This window comes from Gracilinanus agilis, chromosome 3, assembly GCF_016433145.1.
Source record: "Gracilinanus agilis isolate LMUSP501 chromosome 3, AgileGrace, whole genome shotgun sequence".
Taxonomy (NCBI): Eukaryota; Metazoa; Chordata; class Mammalia; order Didelphimorphia; family Didelphidae; genus Gracilinanus; species Gracilinanus agilis.
Genome location: NC_058132.1, coordinates 81,597,289 through 81,614,869, shown reverse-complemented (window position 1 = coordinate 81,614,869; position 17,581 = coordinate 81,597,289). Strand labels below are relative to the sequence as shown.

At 45.4% G+C, this 17,581-nt stretch overlaps 2 protein-coding genes across 3 annotated transcripts in view; both read left to right on the top strand.

Annotated features, from left to right (window-relative positions):
- The window catches only part of THRAP3 (thyroid hormone receptor associated protein 3), a 131,661-nt gene extending 119,470 nt beyond the window's left edge, over positions 1–12,191 (top strand). For both annotated transcript variants that reach the window (XM_044668052.1, XM_044668051.1), the window contains 5 exons: positions 1,369–1,453; positions 3,560–3,747; positions 7,995–8,190; positions 8,901–9,041; positions 10,639–12,191. In XM_044668052.1, coding sequence (XP_044523987.1) covers positions 1,369–1,453; positions 3,560–3,747; positions 7,995–8,190; positions 8,901–9,041; positions 10,639–10,860 — 832 coding nt within the window. In that variant the 3' untranslated portion in view covers positions 10,861–12,191. The remainder of the gene's footprint in view (positions 1–1,368; positions 1,454–3,559; positions 3,748–7,994; positions 8,191–8,900; positions 9,042–10,638) is intronic.
- Positions 12,192–13,020: 829 nt separating this feature from the next.
- On the top strand, positions 13,021–16,644 carry SH3D21 (SH3 domain containing 21). The gene is made up of 14 exons (XM_044668780.1): positions 13,021–13,069; positions 13,177–13,387; positions 13,534–13,598; positions 13,884–14,041; positions 14,129–14,189; positions 14,564–14,682; positions 14,769–14,859; positions 15,035–15,093; positions 15,209–15,251; positions 15,408–15,502; positions 15,611–15,697; positions 15,783–16,224; positions 16,371–16,479; positions 16,605–16,644. The coding sequence occupies exons 1-12, from the start codon at positions 13,021–13,023 to the stop codon at positions 15,834–15,836; spliced, it is 1,092 nt and encodes a 363-aa protein (XP_044524715.1). The 3' UTR covers positions 15,837–16,224; positions 16,371–16,479; positions 16,605–16,644.
- The last annotated feature ends 937 nt before the right edge of the window (positions 16,645–17,581 follow it).

Below are 17,581 nucleotides of genomic sequence, written 5' to 3'. Positions count from 1 at the left end.
GCATGTTTTCTGACATTATAAAATCCAAATTGTCTTCATCCCATCCTCCCTCCTCCCAGAGATGGTAAGCAACTTGAGCTGAATTACACATATATATTTCCATGGTGTTCATTGTTGTAAGAGAATACTCATATAAAGCCTAATTCCCAAATAAAAACATAACTAAAGTAAAAGATAAGATGCTTTGATCTGCATTCCAACCCCAGCAGTTCTTTCTCTGGAAATGGATAGCATTCTTTGTCATAAGTCCTTCAGAATTGTGCTAGTCCAGTATAATGAATTAATTTAGCAAATTTCTGAAATTTTTCTCTGTTTATTAGGCACTATAAGTTGATGATTTCCAAGAAAGTTGTATTCTGATTTAGACATTACTTTGGGTGGTTTTTCATTAAAATAGTCATCTTCTGCCCTTTGCATTAGGCAGAAGAGGCATGTTTAGGCACTAAAGGTTCTGTTTTTTGTTAAAAGTGTTAGGAGCTGGGGCAGCTGGGTAGCTCAGTGGATTGAGAGTCGGGCCTAGCGATGGGAAGTCCTGGGTTCAAATCCGGCTTTAGACACTTCCCAGCTGTGTGACCTTGGGCAAGTCTCTTGCCCCCATTGCCTACCCTTACCACTCTTCCACCTATGAGCCAATACACAGAAGTTAAGGGTTTAAAAAAAAAAAGTGTTAGGGGCTGGGCATTCAGTAGCCAGCTCTGTTCTGTGGGCCTGAGGAAAAAACAGTGGGAGATGAAGTTGGTTCTTGGAACTTAAGCCCTGGATGTAGAACCATCAGATATAAATTGGGATTCCACATCATCAGTTTGATTTGACTTTTTCATCTGAGTTCATAATTCTTTATATTGTTTTGAGTAATTTGCACACACAGTCTTGGTAGGCTTGTTGAGTTTTTGGGTGGCGGTTTGTGGAGGGATGCTATGGTCCAGATCTATATTTTATATCAGACAGAAATAGGGAACTCTGTTTGAAAATTCTACACTAATGAAGCTCAACACCACACCCACAGCTTGAGAGTTTTAGGGAGTTATCTCAGGCACTGGGCTACTGCGTGTAAAGAGATAGGACTTAAAAATTCTTGTCTTCCCCTCCATGGTTCGTTCTCGTTCTTTCTCTCTCTCTCTCTCTCCCTCTCTCTCTCTCTCTCCTCTATTCTGAGACTCTTCAAAGATATTTTCTTTCCTGTTGATAAATTGCATAAGTAGAAACTTTATTTATCACTGTCCCCCTGAATGGCTAGCACATAGTAGATATTAAGTGAATCTGAATTTTGTAGGTGAGTGGTTACAGAGAGCACCTAAAGATGAGAAGGTGAGAGATTGAGTTTCATTAGAAAATATTGACTTGGGTTTTGTTTTGTTAATTTCCTAGGAGGATAGATATTTCTCCCAGTACATTCAGAAAACATGGTTTGACTCATGACGAGATGAAAAGCACCCGGGAACCTGGCTACAAGGTGAACTGTCGCTTTCATCAGTAATTTCAACAAAATGAGTGCGTTGGGCATGAACTTAACAGAAATGTTTTTGTTTAAATTACTCTCTACTTAAGTTTGTGTTTTTCTTTTAAGGATGGGCATAATTCTAAAAATGAACTACAAAGGGTTAATTTTTATTAAATGTATCAACAACCTTTGTGAAGTGGTTAGAATATGGTAAATGACCCCAAAGTCTATTGAGGTGAGATTGAGAAAAAAAAGAGAGGAGTTTTGGAACAAGTGCCCATGATGAGAGAAGAAACTTTTTGTGATATTTTTCTGCTTGTAAGTATTATCAAATCAATTGTATACATGCGCTATTTCCAACCATGATTTCAAAAAGACATGCATGTCAGAGAGAGGAAAATAAAACTTTTATTTGTTTTTATGCTGAGTAAAACTGTTAATACACAACTAGTCCAGTGTGTTCTAACGTTGTACCCATATCATTTGTCCCTTATTGTTACTTTACTGCTGCCCAGCCCAGCTACATTTAGACTGCTGTGAATAGTAGTATGGGGAATTTAAATGTATTATGAATTTAGCTTGAGTTTTTGTTGTTATTGTTTTTTTTTTAAGCCTCAGTCATTCTTCATGTATGTTTATGATTAAAATTTTAAATATTTTCCATCTTGCTGAAACCTTAGTTTTCACATACTTATTTTCAAGCTTTCAAAAAAAAAAAGGAAAGAAAACAAAAACTTGTTAAATCAGAAAAATATGATGAACCTGTTTTTTTCTCCTCTAAATATCAGCTTGACATTATATGAAACAAAAACTTTTTTTAAACTGTGGAAGAAATTTTGTCCTTCATGTTCTTGGGGGGGAGCTGTATAATACATTTACACTCCCTAAGGGAATAGTGGCTACTTTTGTCAATGACCATTCCTGCTGCTGGGAGTAGTTTGGTGCCTGAGTAGAGATAATAAAATCTCTTTCCTAGAGAAGTGTACAAAAAAATAAATAAATAAATAAAACTGCTACTAAAAGTACCATGGCAACAAAATCTGTTTCCACCAGGAAGAGATAAGTAACTTCCACCTCTTCTTCTTGTGGCTAAGATTCCAAGTTTGTAGTTTTAAGTTTGAATTAAGTAAAATTTGAATAGCTAAAAAGTAACTAAACTCATCTTTTCTGTCCCCTCTGTCATTCGTGCATAGTTTGAGGGATTATGTCTGAAATGAATGTAATTTTTTGGTTTTACATTTACATCTGAAGTCACGTTGTAGTTTCCCTTTTCCTTGGTTTTGAATGAAAAAAATCATCTGCCACAACAGATGATTTCTTTTTAGAAGCCATTATCGGGGTGTAATATGTAACTGTACTACATCTCTGTAATGTTGCTTCTTTGTTAAGTATCCAGAAGGTAGATATTTTTGTGTAATTTGCCTTTTTTTTTTAAATATATAAACTCCTTCCAATTATTGCCACTTCCATTGTTTTGAATTATTCAGCCTCCTTATAAGGAAAATTTCTCAACATCTGTAGAGGTAATATTAGGATAATCTGCTCAGACCCTCCATTCCCTGCTTTCTAGGCCAGATGGTGCTTTGAGATATTTCCCAAGTTTATCGAAGTGCCTTAATAGCAGATTAGGAATGTATCTTGAGTTCAGCCTGTATCAAATGTCATCAGGTATTCTTGGTTGTATACATAGTGGTTCTGTGCACACAGACCAGTGCCTGATCTGCCCTGCCCCTCAGGGAAAAAGAGTTGGGGGAGAAGGCTCTCACATTAGAATTCTCATCCTGTAGATTATCTTTGGCTATTGACAAGCTGGCATGTTCAAGTCCATCTCCATGGTTTATATACAGTAGTAGGAAATTAACTAGCTTCCTATAACGTTTTGTTCTGTTTTGTTTTGAATAGGTCTTGTTCTTGCTAGGTTAAATAAATGCCCTAAGCTTCTTGTTAGGAAGGGACATTAAGTCACTTGTGCAGCTGGGATATGTTTACTAGTATTCTTATCATTCCCTCCCCCTTCATAATATCCCTGCAGTGAAAACTGGTTTTTTTAGGGTGACTAATATATTGATAGATTTATAGTCTAAGAGCCTTAACTCTTAATTCTTTCTTTCTCTGCAGGCTGAGGGAAAATACAAAGATGACCCTGTTGATCTTCGCCTTGATATTGAACGTCGTAAAAAACATAAGGAACGAGATCTTAAACGAGATAAGTCAAGAGAATCAGTGGATTCCCGAGACTCAAGCCACTCAAGAGAGAGATCAACCGAAAAATCTGAGAAAACTCACAAAGGCTCCAAAAAGCAGAAGTATGTCAGCATTCAGGTCTATTTGGGTCCTGCTTGATACCAGGGCTGGTGCCAGGTGTAAACTCCCCAGACTATCTAGGAATGAATTTTCATTGCTAGTAGTAGCTTAATACAGCCACACTCCCTCAAAAGGTTGCTTTAGCTATTTTTCCATATCAAATCTATTAAAGCCCAACCCTTTAGTAACATTTTTTGGTCAGTAACCCATCTAGATTATACTTACCAAATTAAACCTCTCAAAGTAGTTTCACCTAATATCAGGTTTCCTCAGAGGAAATTATTAGGTGTGTGTATGCCTATAAATGATCATTTAATGTATGCCCCATTTTTCTGTGCAGTAGAGATTTGAACCAAGACCAAACCAGTTCAGGGACTCAAATTCTTCTTTTTTTTTTCCCTCTGTATACAAGTTATGGTATTGAATTTTTAAAAATTGGTAGGGGGAGGGGAAATAATTTTTTAAAGAAATAAATCATAGCTTTGCCAAATCCAAAAAAGTGTGGTCTTCCTTCAAAGGAGTCACTTTGGGGATGTGCTTGGTCTGTCGGTGATAAGCATTTTTCAGCATTTTTCTTAACAGTTCTAGAATCCTCCTTTGAGACTAGCCTGCTTAGCTTGTAGCATTCATTTCAGTATTCTTCTTGGTGGTGAATCTTAGTCCTTCAAGTGAATTTTTTTACAGTGCATCCATTTAACAATTCCTAGTGAATAATGTGGGTTTTATCAAGCTGGCCTTTCGTGTTAAAAGAAAAACAAGACAATGTAATAAGCCCTTGTCTTGCATGACTGATTAACTGGATTTAAATTCTAGTATGATTTTGAGAATATTCAAAGAACTCCTGATTGCTTTGGTGTAGCTTCTTTGTCCACCAGTGCCACTCACAATTCTTATGCCCTTTAATAGAAGGTCTTTTCAAGTTCCCGTGTTGGGAAAGGATTGGTGGGGGGAGGGTCATCCATGGTGGCTAATTTTGTTAGGTGGATTCCTGGATAAAAAACATTCAACCATCTTTGTACCTTTCTAGGTTGGTGTGACCTTTCAGCACTTGTGCTGCTCTGCTATAGTCTGAGAGAGCCCAGGGTCACAACCTCTGTGCCCCAGTGAGGCATTGGAGGAAAATGTTAGTGAAAGAAGTCCTCTCCTTGATTTTGTTTTTGGTTTGTTTCTTTGCTTTTGCTTTTCTGAAAATACTCTTTACCTTGTATTTGGTTCTGTGGCGATCTCTGCCAATATGCCTTTTTAGCCATCTTAAATTACTGATGACCTTACATTGAGCTAGTACTGTGTAAAGAACTTTCACATAAATTACCATGTTTCAGGCCATACTGAGAAAGAAAAATTGGACAGATATTTTCTTTGACAGATGAGTAAATTGAGGCACTTGAAAACCATGTGCTGGCCTATGTTCACACAGTTATTTAGGGATGGCTAGGGCTAAAATCTAGGTCTCCTGCCTCCCAGTTCAGTACTCTGTTTTATGTATTGCCTATAAAGTCCCTTGTACTAGGGTAGAATTTTATAGAAGGCTAGCTTAGATTCCTTCCAAGAAAATTTGATCATAGGCTAAAAATTAGAAAGGATCTTGGAGAGCCACCTGGCCCAATACATCCCTTAGCAGGAGTCTTCTTGGTAGCATACTTAAGTGGTGGATATAGTTTTGTTTGAAAACCTCCAATAAAGGGGAATCTTACTCTCTCTGTACCTCTCAAGTAGTCTCTTCTGCTTTAGGATAACTCTTAATTTTTAGGGGAGGTGTTATTACTAATTGACAGATGGATGTCATAAAATGATCTATTATCTAAGGTTGAGGACACTTCTGAACAGGGAACAGAGGAGACTTCAGAATCAGAAGATGGAGATATATAAGCTAGACCAGTGATGGGCAAACTATGGCCCTCCGGCCAGATGCAGCTCCCTGAAATAATCTATCAGGCTACTGAGACATTATTCCTAATCCGACGAATACAATGAAACTTCGAAAGAGTTGCCTTAGAAACAGACTGACAGATGAGCATTTCCTTTCCTTTGGCCCCCTCCTTAAAAAGTCTGCCCATCACTGTCCTAGACAATAAAAAAAGTTATTTACAGTTGGAACCAGTTGACTTGGTAGATCCAACATGTAGTATATTTAATGACTTTTATGTCAACTTGAAAGAGATATCTTGTGGAGTACCCCAGAGATCTGTTCTTGGGCCTATATTGTTTAACCCAATTAAATGCCTAATATGTACATGACATTTACATTCTTTTTGGAATGGGCATTTTACCAGTAACTTTGATAAAATGGCATAGATGACACATTTATTGGATTTGCAAATAATCTCGAGCTGGTAAGGAAAGTAAATGACACATTATATGACATAGTTTCCAAAAATATCTTAACCAGTTAGCATGCTGGTGCAAATATCTCAGTAGTTATTATGTAATTAAGATAAATATAAAGTCTTATACTTAAGAAGTTAAATCTTTAAACCTAATTATAAGCTTGGCAGTGAGGGAAGATGAGAAAATCCAGGGAGGCAAGGAATAAATGTAGATTGAGAGCAGGTTGGCTGAAAAAGATCTGGAGGTTTTGGTGAACTACAAGCTTCACTATAAATCAAGGTTCTGATATGGCAGTCACCACAGGGGAAAAAAAAAAGACAAAATGCTGTTAGGTGACATTGAGAGGCACAGTGTTCAAAAAAGGAGATAAGATCATATCACTATATTCTCCTGGTCAGATAATAATAGTAGCTTTCTTTTCTGGGCATATTTTTATATATGGAGATTGATAAGCTAAGGGCCACTAGGTGATAAAGATCATACCATAGAAGGAGTGAGTAAAGTAATTTGAACTGAAAAAGATCTAGAGAGTTCATAATGGTCTTCAAACATTTGAAAGGGTGTTATGTTAGAAGAGAGATTTGTTCTTCTCAAAGACCTCAGAGGTCAGAATTAAGAACAGTAAATGGTAAGGAATGAGGAAAATGATGTCCAACCTGGACAGTAAATTGTTTTGTTTTGCTTAACTGTCCTTTGTTAAAAGAGAGAGTTCCCTTGAAGAGCCATTGGAAAATAATGTTATGTTGTAAAAAATAAATTATTAATTTCTAAAAAAATGAAAATAAATGGAAGTTACTTGAGAGACAGATTAAAGTTTCATGTAAGGAAAAACTCTAGAAATTAAACCTGTCCAAGATAGAATACTTGGTCAGATAAGTAAGTTCTCTCTCACTAAATGTCCCTAAGCAAAGACTAGATGACTGCTTATCAGGCATAGAGTAGAGGAAATTCTCACTCAATTATAATGCAGCCTAGATGTTCTCTGAGACATCTAACTTTCTTGGTGAAAAGGAGAATGGCCTGTTTATCATCAAACCATGTTAATGGCTCTTGGCAGTTCAGAATGAAAAGTATATTAATCCCACAGGTGTGACTACCTAATTTAGTTTTTCACATCGTTTCTTGTGGGTGGTCTGACTAAGTAACCCTAATATAAACTCTTCTCCATTATAAACCTGAAGTTTAATCCTGGTTTTACCACCAGTGATCTTTAAGGACCTTTTCACTGCTCTGACAGTCTATGATTATGTTTCAAGATCTGTGAGTGGGCAGAACAATCTCTAAACATTCATAGCAATCTAAAAATGCCAAAGGGAAACAACTCTGTAATGAGGTATCACCAACACCCAGGTTCAGAGTAGTGCTTCTGAGGCAGACCTTTCTTGAGGGGCAACTACAGTACATGGTAACTCCCCTATTTTGAGATGGAACTTAAAATTCTCTTTGGAATTCTCAGGCCTTTATTTTATGACTTGGCCCCTTCCAGATCCTGTGTTGCCTCAAGAGGCTAATCTTTGTACCTCCTTCTGGTGGCCAGCTGGTTACATAGATATATTAGATCATGGAAATACATTGTTCCTTGCCTATCTCCTTGTTTCAGTACAGACATCACCTTTAAAGGCTGATTATTAAAGCTCTAATCTCTAGGTTCCAAGGATAACATAACAGCCATTTAAGAAGTAACTCCTAGAATAGCCTCTCTAGCTCTCTGGGTTCCCATCCTATCCCACTGAATAACACTACCTGTTACTTGACTCCAATATATTAGATGTGTTCAAACCTATTTTAACAGTCCTAACATGTTCCTGAGTTATCTTATGTTAGTCCACACCTATGAGGCGCATGGTGCTGGTGCTAAAAGAACCAAGCCAGGGTTCTTTTAAAGGGCTCACAGACCACACTGGCTTCTCTTTTCACACAGGAAACATCGACGAACACGGGATCGATCTCGGTCATCGTCGTCATCCTCCCAGTCATCACATTCTTACAAAGCAGAGGAGTATACTGAAGAGACAGAGGAGCGGGAAGAGAGCACCACAGGCTTTGACAAATCCCGGCTGGGGACCAAAGATTTTGTGGGTCCAAGTGAGAGAGGAGGCAGAGCTCGAGGGACCTTTGTGAGTCACTTCATACCCCAACCTCCTCCCTCCCCTATCATGTGACCTGCTTCCAAGGGTGCTGTTCTCCTTTTTTTAAAGTCCATTTGCCCTAGGAGAGTAAAGTAGGTTCAGTACGCCTACTCAGTATCTGTCTCCATGGGTCAAAAGATAGGTTTCTCTGTATCTCTCCCTTCTTGTGCTAATAATTATAATAATCCGTCCTTTATTGGGATATTGTAGGGAACAGGGAAGATATTCGTACATCAGGTAGAGGCCACACACTCCCTTCCAGCTCTGACATTTTCATTTGGCATCAGCAGTGAATATCTCTGGGTTCAGGAACTAGCAGGTTCTTACAGATCCTAGAGATATACTGTGCTCCTTGTTGCCCAGATGGTATGGGCCCTTTTGGCCCAGTCACTCTTTTCCTCAATTATTTATTTTTACAATTGCTTTTTTCAGTTTGAAAGATTCTTCTGTAGCTTTTGGTTTCTGACCTTGTTCTCTCTCACTGGTCACCCAACAAAATGCTTTTTAGACATGCTCATACACCAATGAATTAGACATCTAAGGTTCCCGAGTATTTAGCCACATGATTGGATAGAAAGTGGTTTTATCAGCAGGAGCTTAGGTCAGTTTTGTTTTCCTGAAGTTTTCTAACAGTCTTCAAGAAGGGGCCACCATCTACATACTAAATAAGACCCAACTGCTCTTCTCTGTTGCTGCAGCAATTTCGAGCTAGAGGAAGAGGCTGGGGCAGAGGCAACTATGCTGGCAATAACAGTAGTGGCAACAATGATTTCCAGAAGAGGACCCGGGAGGAGGAGTGGGACCCAGAATATACACCCAAAAGCAAAAAATATTACCTGGTATGTATCTGGGAATAGGGAAGGAATCTAACCCTGACCATAGTCGATACCTGAGGCTCTAACAACTGAATATGCATGGATGCTGTGCCAAAAGTGACATTGCAGCTAGCCAATGAGTTCAGCTGCCTAGTGATACTGTTCTTTTTTTTAAATGTGAGCTGACAACCATGCATGGAGTAAAGGCCAAACATCCACTAACATAGCTGAAATCAAATACAACAAAGTGAATCTAGCTTTAACAACTTATACATAATTGTGTTTTGCTGCATAATTATTATAATAGCTAACATTTATGGAGTACTTTCTATGTGTCAGGTGCTGTGCTAATAAATGCTTTATAATTATCTCATTTGATCTCTAAGACACCAGTGGTAAGCCATACATACATATATATAAATGGCTAATATGACTTGCATATTCTTAAAGCCAAGTGTATTTAGAGTCCAGCTGCAGGGAGAGAGAGAGGATGCTTTTAGCCCCTCTGAAGACTAAATTGTCAGAGGGCCTGGTCACTGGCTTTTTGCGAAGCAGTACCAGCTAGAATAAAGGGACTACAGGTGTTCCTTGCCCTTTCCCACTTCTCCAGGCTGTCCAAGTGGAATAAGTGAGAACAGACCTCACATTTATAGGATCCTTATTGCTCTACATGGTTGACAATCCCACCTTTGAAGAGCATTCTGTGTTGACACACATTCCTGGGTTGATTTGGGGTTGTGGTGCTTGCAACTATTTACCTCTCTTAAAAGTTCCATTTTGGGGAATTAACAAGCCTGTTTCCATCCCTGCTTCTTTCAAGAGTTGCCCACAAAGACTCCAAGTTACAATGAATGTTTCTAGGCTTTGGTGGAATATTGCGGGGTTGGGGATAGAGGCATGCTTTGGCTACAACCAGGTAGAAGAAGGTACAGTAGCTGAGATTAGGAAACATGTCTTGAAATCCCAAATTCAGCAACTCTAGGTGTGTGACCTATCAGTGTGACAAGACAGTTTTCCCCTCCACTTAAATGTTCTCCTCTGTAAAAGGGATTCTAATTCTAATACTACCTGCCCCTGGGGCCCGTCATAAGGATCTTGTATTTCTTACTATGTTTAGATGGCTATGGACCAATTGTGCATAGATAAACCAACATTTATATAGACTGAGCTTCCTTCTATTCCCCCAAAGACACTACCTGCCTCCCAGCCCATCTCAGTCTAGCTCTTAGCCCCACTGCTTCTGCTTTGCTTTAGTTGACCCAGTTGCTTTTTCCCTGGCACATCCACATCCATCTGATCCTGGAAGTTTGGGGTTGAGAGAGATTGGGAAGGAAGAGACAAGTTTTCCATTGGAACCTCTTGAGAGTAGTTTGGGCAGCCTGGGTAGGGAGGGTGCCCATGAGAGTTTTGGACAGTATGACCATTGAGATGGGAGGGAAGGAAAGTAGAAAGTGTTTCCCATCTGCCCTTGTCATCAGACTTTGTAACTCACATTCTTCCCTGGGGATTGGTGCAGAGGGAGACAGGAGGGGCTGGACTTGGCTCAGCCATTGGTGGGTAGATAAGCAGTAACTTGGGGCCTAGCACTTCCTTACCTAACTGAACTACGATGTCTCCTCAGCACGATGACCGAGAGGGTGAAGGCAGTGAAAAGTGGGTGAGCCGAGGCCGAGGCCGGGGCGCCTTTCCTCGAGGCAGGGGCAGGTTCATGTTCCGGAAATCCAGCACCAGCCCTAAGTGGGCCCACGACAAGTTTAGTGGAGAAGAAGGCGAGATTGAAGATGATGAGAGCGGGACGGAGAACCGGGAGGAGAAGGACAATTTACAGGCAGCCACTGAGTAAAGAGCCCCTGGAGGGCACCCCACCCCCACCCCCCCACAAAGGGAGAGCGGCACCTGGCACTGGCCAGGGAGATGTCCCAGAAAGACTGAAGAGCTGAAGAGAGGATTCTCTAAAATATACCCCAAAGCCCCACCCTTCCCCTGCTCCCACCCCCACCCCAAACTAGAGGGGAACCATCCCTGGCCTGTCTACTCAGAGCTGTCTGTGCAGGCGTGGCTGAGGGAGGGCCCAGCTCTCACTTTTAACCACAAGTAGGGCTTTTGGTTGTTTCTTGCTTGTTTGAATGGGAGTGGGGTGGGACATAGGCTATGAAAATTTGTTTGGATTTCAGTCTGTATCCCACTTTGAACCAAGTCTTATTTTTTATTTTTGTATTTAATTTTATTTTTCATTTTCCAATATAAGCTGAGAGATGAGGACTAATTTGGTTCATTTTGGTCTCCTCTTCATCCCCTCTCCCCAACCCATATAATTTTTTTAGGTCTCTACTTTATGCATATTTAGTAACACTAGCTCTCCAGGTTTAATTTAGGAAAACGATTCTCAAAAACAAAACATTGGTGTGTCAACTTTGATTCGGGACCAAGCAGCATTGAAAAATCTAATTTTTAGAGCAGCTTTTGTATGTAGTAAGTTTAGGTCCTTTCAAACTACCTTGTTTGCATAAGCCTTCCCTGCCGAGCTCTCTGTGACAGGATGTTGGCCCCACACACATCCATACCCTCTAACCTTTCTCATTTCCAGGGGGCTGCTGTCCTTTGTGGGACTAGGCCCCAGGAGTTGTGCTTATCCTCTCAGCAACTGGGATGTGAACTGGAGGGCAGTTTCTGGTGTGTTTTCTAAGAAACTTCTGAATTCTAGCTAAAAAAAAATTATAAAATGAGAATAATTTTTTCAATATTTTTTATTAATCTTTTTATAAAATGAAAACTCCTGTGATTAATGAAGGAAGGCAGTTGTGGTTGTGTGGTTTGTGGGGTTTTTTTGTGGTTACTTTTTTTTAATTACACCTTATGTTTTAAATTTAAATTTTCTCAAAAGATGTTTGGAGAAAACAATTATCTGGAATGAGTCCCTATGCTTGCTGCAAGCAGGTGAATCATAAGGAGTTCATATATATGTTGTTTAAAAAAAAAGAGAGAGAAAGATTGCCTCCCTCCCCTTCTGTACCTCTGCCCTTTCCACCTTCAGATGGTTGTGCTACTTTTTGTTCCCTCACTTTGCTAAATTTCTATAGTTCAGTTGGTTTTACTTGAATGATTCATGTTTAGGAAAAAAAAATTTAAGTTTTGTTTCAACTCCTCCAGCAAATAAAGAAAATAAGCACTAGATCTAAGTGGGCCTCACTTCTTCTTGGCCGCCTTCGGGATGGGGTGGCCTCCCCTTGGAGATTCCGGGGTGCTTGTCTGTTGTGGACTCGGGAAGAATGGAAGGGGGACAGCTTCTGTAAGCCTCACAGTAATAGCCTTGTAGGGGGAGCTTTCTCGAAAGGTGACTCACCTTCCCCGGGGCCTCAGAGCTCCATCTCACCAGATGGGTGACTAGAAGATAAAAGGGAAATCGGAGGCAAAAGACCTGGGCCGGAACACCCAAGAACTTGACAGAGACTTATCAGGGTGGGGATGCCAAGCATTCAAACAGCACCAGTGTCTAGCCCTAGGACCTCTATCTCCTGTGCCTCTTCAGCCTCTGCAGGACCTCTTTGCTCCTTCCTCCAGAAGGACCAGAGCTAGCCCCTGTGGTTATTATTTTGCAACCCCCTTTCCTTCCCTCAGCTAGCTGTGTTCTTCAGCCCTCTGCTAGGACAGCTCCTCACTACCACCAGCAACAGTTCTTGACTGGCATGGCCTTCACTTAAAAATGAGACACCCCAGAGGGCAGCTCGGTAGCAGTGACTAGAACGCCAGGCGTGGAGACAGGAAGCCCTTGGGTTCCAATGTAGCATCAGATCTGCCTGGCCGTGTGACCCTGGGCAAGTCCCTTAACCCCCATGGCCGAGCTCTCACTGCTCTTTTGCCCAGGAGCCGATACACAGACTTGATTCTAAGGTGGAAGGTGAAAAAAAAGAAGACACCCTTCCTCCACTCCCAGCCATCCCCTCTTTAAAAATTACACAAGGGATGGAACGCCATACCACACGCTTTGGGGGTTCATTGGGTGATGGCAGTTGGTGGCTGCGGCGGCGGATCCCTGCGACCCAGCCACTCAAGCCATTCTTCTAGGACCCACCAGCTCCCCTGAAACCTTGCAATACCCCCAGCTGATACCCCTTTCTAACAGCAAATACTAGATCTTAGCCGGCAGGCTTTCCTCCAGGGTCCGGTTGCGGAGAGCTGAAGGAGAACCCCCGAGCCAGCCGTGCTTGGCGGGCAGGGCCTCGGCTGGGGACACATAACCCACCTAGCCGCCGTCTCGACCGACCTGAAGGTGTGGCGTCCCACAGCATTCCCACGCCTTCAGGCGGCGGCCGTCAGTCGGGGGAGGGGGCGCCCCGCCCCGCCAGGCTGCGCTCCGCTGGGAGTGGGAGGTGGGCCACTAGTAGCGGGGCCCGGCCCTGCCTGTTCCTCCGCAGCTGCCAGCCCCAGGGCCACCCGACCCAGTCCCACCCCGCCCCCTCCCCTCCCTGCTCACCTGGGGGCGGGACGCCCGACTCCGCCCAACTCTTCCACCCAGGAGTGGCTTCCCCTCTCCTCGGCTGGCCGAGCCAGCCCAGCCCCGGGAGCCCCTGGACGCCATGGGTACGTGCGGGAGGGGCGAGGGGTCGGTTTAGGGGGGTGCATTTTGGGAATCTCGACTCCCGAGATGGGCAGGCGGGGGGCTTGGGGAAAGGCATATAATAAGCATTTCCTTCGGTGGCCTTGAGCTTTCCCATCTGTGAATGGGGCTCTCCAGCTGTACGCATATGCGTGGCCTAAGCCCCCTTGGGGTCTTGCTCTCTCTGGGTTTCGCCTCGTTCCCCGGGGGGTGGGGGGCGGCTCACCCGGAGGGGCGAATCCCCTCATCGCTCTCTGCCCTACGCGCAGAGGTGCTGGTGCTGGAGGACTACCAGGCTCTGCGGGAGGACGAGCTGACCCTCACAGCCGGAGACGTGCTCCGGGACGTGCGCCTGGGATCGGCGGATGGCTGGCTCCTGGGGGAGCTGGCTGGGCGCCGGGGTCTCTTCCCCAAGCTCGTAGTCCAGGTGAGAACGAGACCGGGTGGGGCCTGGGGGCAGCCCTGGCGACGCCCCGTCTCATCCACTGATCCTCAGCTTTTGACTTCATGCCAGGAGATCCCGGAGAGTCTGCGAAGTGACGGGGCACCCCGGAGACCCCGCTCTTTGCGGCGAGGTGGGGCTCGGACTTGGTCCCTGGGTGGTGGGGGGTGGGACCACCCTGGGAGCTCCCTCACCCCGCCCCCTAGCTCTCCTGGGCAGTCATTGGCCCCTCCGCCCCCGCACACAATGGGGTCTTACCTTCCCAACCAATCGCGATTCACTTGGGACTGGTCGTGGGGGACGGTGGGAGGGGCCGAGGGCTTGCTAGGAGCCCGGGGGAGGGACAGAGAAAGGGGGGCGGGGGCATCTCCGGCCCCTGAGCCCTCCCCCAGGCCATGGACCCCCCCTCCTATTGTAAGGGCGCCAGGGGCCAGGGCAGGGCCTAGGAGAGGGCTCCCGGGATGGGTCTCGTACCCCGGACCCAAAGTTCTGACACCCACCTCCCAGGTCAGCCCGGGGTCACTTCAAAAACCCAGCGATGGTGTAAAGTGAACTTTAGCTACAGCCCAGAGCAGCCCGATGAGCTCCAGCTCCAGGCCGGGGAGGTAGTCCAGGTCCTTCAAGAGGTGAGCAGAGAACCGCTCAGGGCTGAGGGTTCAAGTGAATGCGCATGCTCATCCCCCGGCTCTGTCTGCTTGGACCATTTCTCCAGATTGAAGATGGTTGGTGGCTGGGGAAGAAGAATGGGCAGCTGGGGGCCTTTCCCTCCAATTTTGTGCAAGAGCTGGACTGTAAGGCCTCTGGTGAGAGCACCTGCCTCCCTATGTGAGATGCTCCATTCCTGATCCATCCCGCTGTGAATCAATCCCGACCCCCTTTCTCATGAACCCCCCCCAACTTCCGCTCCCTGACCTCCCTACTCTTCCATCCCTGAAAGCATCATTCCTAGACCCTGTAGTTCCTCCTGATCTTTCCCAGGCGCTGTGATCCCTGATATCATCCCCAAGTCTAATGGGCTGGCCCAGTCTTGCCCAAAGGTAATGGAGGAATGGGAAGAATTGGGGGAAGGGAGGGGGTTGAGCTTCTGGCTCTTTGGAGGAGCTGGGGAGAGAAGGGAAACTCCATCCCTCCATCTCTGCCCCTACCTCCCAGCTGACCAGGATCCAGGAAGAAACTCCAGTATACCTCAGAACAAGTGAGTAATCCCCAAGGGATCCCCCCACCCCAACACTCCCAAACTCCTCGCTGGAAGTCTCCCTCCTCTCAGGGTCCCCCATAGTTGGGAAGGAGGGACCCAGTAGAAGAGGGCCCCCAGGCCCTTGATTGACACCCTCATCCACCACTGACCCAGTAAATGAAAGCTGTCGAGTTCTGTTTGACTATGAGCCTGAGGCACCGGATGAGCTGGCCCTACAGAAGGGTACCGTGGTCAAGGTGTTGAGAAAGGTGAGGAAGGGGTTGGAGTGAATGGACTGCTAGAGCAGATTGAGCCTCAGGTGGGGTGACCTGGTCATGGAAGACCTCAATACCTCCACCATTTACCCAATCTTCTAGATCACAGAGGATCCTGGCTGGTGGGAGGGAGAATTCGAAGGCAAAAGAGGAGTTTTTCCAGACAATTTTGTCCTCTTGCTGCCCACTGTAAGTGTAGAATCTTCTCCAAATCCTACTTCTCCCCCATCCTCCCTAATGGGGCCTCTAATCTTTAGCCCTCTCTTCTCCCTAGATTAAGAAGCTCCCAGTCTGTCAGCGGAGTCCCCCGGAATCAGGTAGTGGCTGACCCAGGTCCCTGAAGGGGCGGTCTGGATCACCAGGCTCCAGAGAAGTGCCCAAGCACCCATTCCCCTTCTGGGCTCCTGAGACACTGAACCAGAGCAGGCAGGCAGCTCCAGAAAAAGCCCCAAGAATCCACCATCCATAGGATTTGCCTCTCCCCAGCATACATGTAGCTCCTCTTCCCCAACCAGAGAAGGGTGCCATTGCAGAGCACTTTGCAGGCTTGTGGGTGCCCCCATTTTTCTTTTTCCCTCACTCATTCCTGGGTATAGGGGTGGGAGGGAGCAGGGGCTCTGGGTCCCCAGTGTGATTCCTGCACGTCCTTCTGTCAGTGTTTGGTCGAGAAAGCCATGCCTCCTGTGGGAGGAGGAGGACAGCCAAGGAAATGAAAGGTAAGGGGGGAATGGGGGGGGGGCGTGTTAGAGTGGGGAGAGAAAGAGAGGCTACAGCAGATCATGGCATATCTAGGATGGGGAAGAGAGGGTAGGCTGGATGGACAGACTAGCGGCCCCTTACTCCTCCCTACTTCTTTTCCCAGCAATTGCTAAGGAGTCTAAGAGGATTGAGTCTAAAATCACCCTCCCCCCCATCAAAAAGCTGTCATCACCCACTAATAGGCCCGCCAAGCCTCGGCCCTCCACACCCAGGTATCTATCCCTAGAGGCCGAGAGAGGAGACTCCAGTAGGAGCTGGCCCTCCCCACCCCAAACCCAAGAAACAAGGGGCCTGGGTCTGGTACTGAGAGATGGAGAGCAACCTGAGTGTGCTTTAGGCCTCTGGCAGTGGGATCAACAGGGGACAAGCAGAAGAACCCTAGAGGAGGTGGAGGTGGAGGTGGAGGAGGTGGAGGTGGAGGAGGAGGTGGAGGAGGAGGAGAAGGAGGAGGAGGTGGTGGTGGTAGAGGAGGAACAGATGGAGGAGGAGGACCAAGAAGGAAAGCAGGACCAGAAGGGCCAACAGGACCAGGTGAGTCCAAGAAGGTCCCAAGTTCTTGTGAGTGACTTGGAACCCGCCCCCCCCAGTTAAGTTTGGGCTCAGCCCCCAGCCTGGCAGGCTAACAACAGCCAAAGAAAAGTGTGTGAGGGGTAAAGTGGCATGATGGGAAGAAAGAAACACACTGTGGGTCCAAGAGAGTGAGGCTGCTCAACATACATGGGTGGCAATGCAGACCAGAGGAAGGAGTAGAGAGGGGCCGGTCTGCTGAGGGGGGAAATCTAGTTAGAGAGACTGAAGTCAGACTGACAACCCCAGTCCCAACTGGCGTGGCCTTCTTGAGATCTTTCATCATGGTTTCGGGAAATGGAGACGGGGCTCATCAGACTGCAGGGTCTCTGGGGGCTCTTCGGAGTCTGACCCCCAAATCCTATCCTTGCCCCTCACCCTTGGGGCCGGAAACTAGTCCCTTCCCTCTTCTCTTTCTACTTGTCCATCTTCTTGTAAGACCTCCCCATCTCCCAGAGAGATGTCAGTCATGGTTGGGCGCCAGTGCTTTCCTGTCTTAGGGAGGTCCTGGGCAATGCCCATCCGAGGAAATCTCCCCGTCTGTCTCTCTGTACAGTGACCATGTCTCTGACTTTGCCAGTGCCGGGCAAAAATGGTGACCCTGCAAATGCGAAGCCTGACTCCAAGACGACACAATCCAACCGTGTCCGGGGGAAGCCTCAGTTTCAGGGTCGCTATCCTCCCAGCTTGGAAGTGAGCTCCGATCCTTCGAGGATTCCCCGGGTCCCTATTTTGCCCCCAACTACC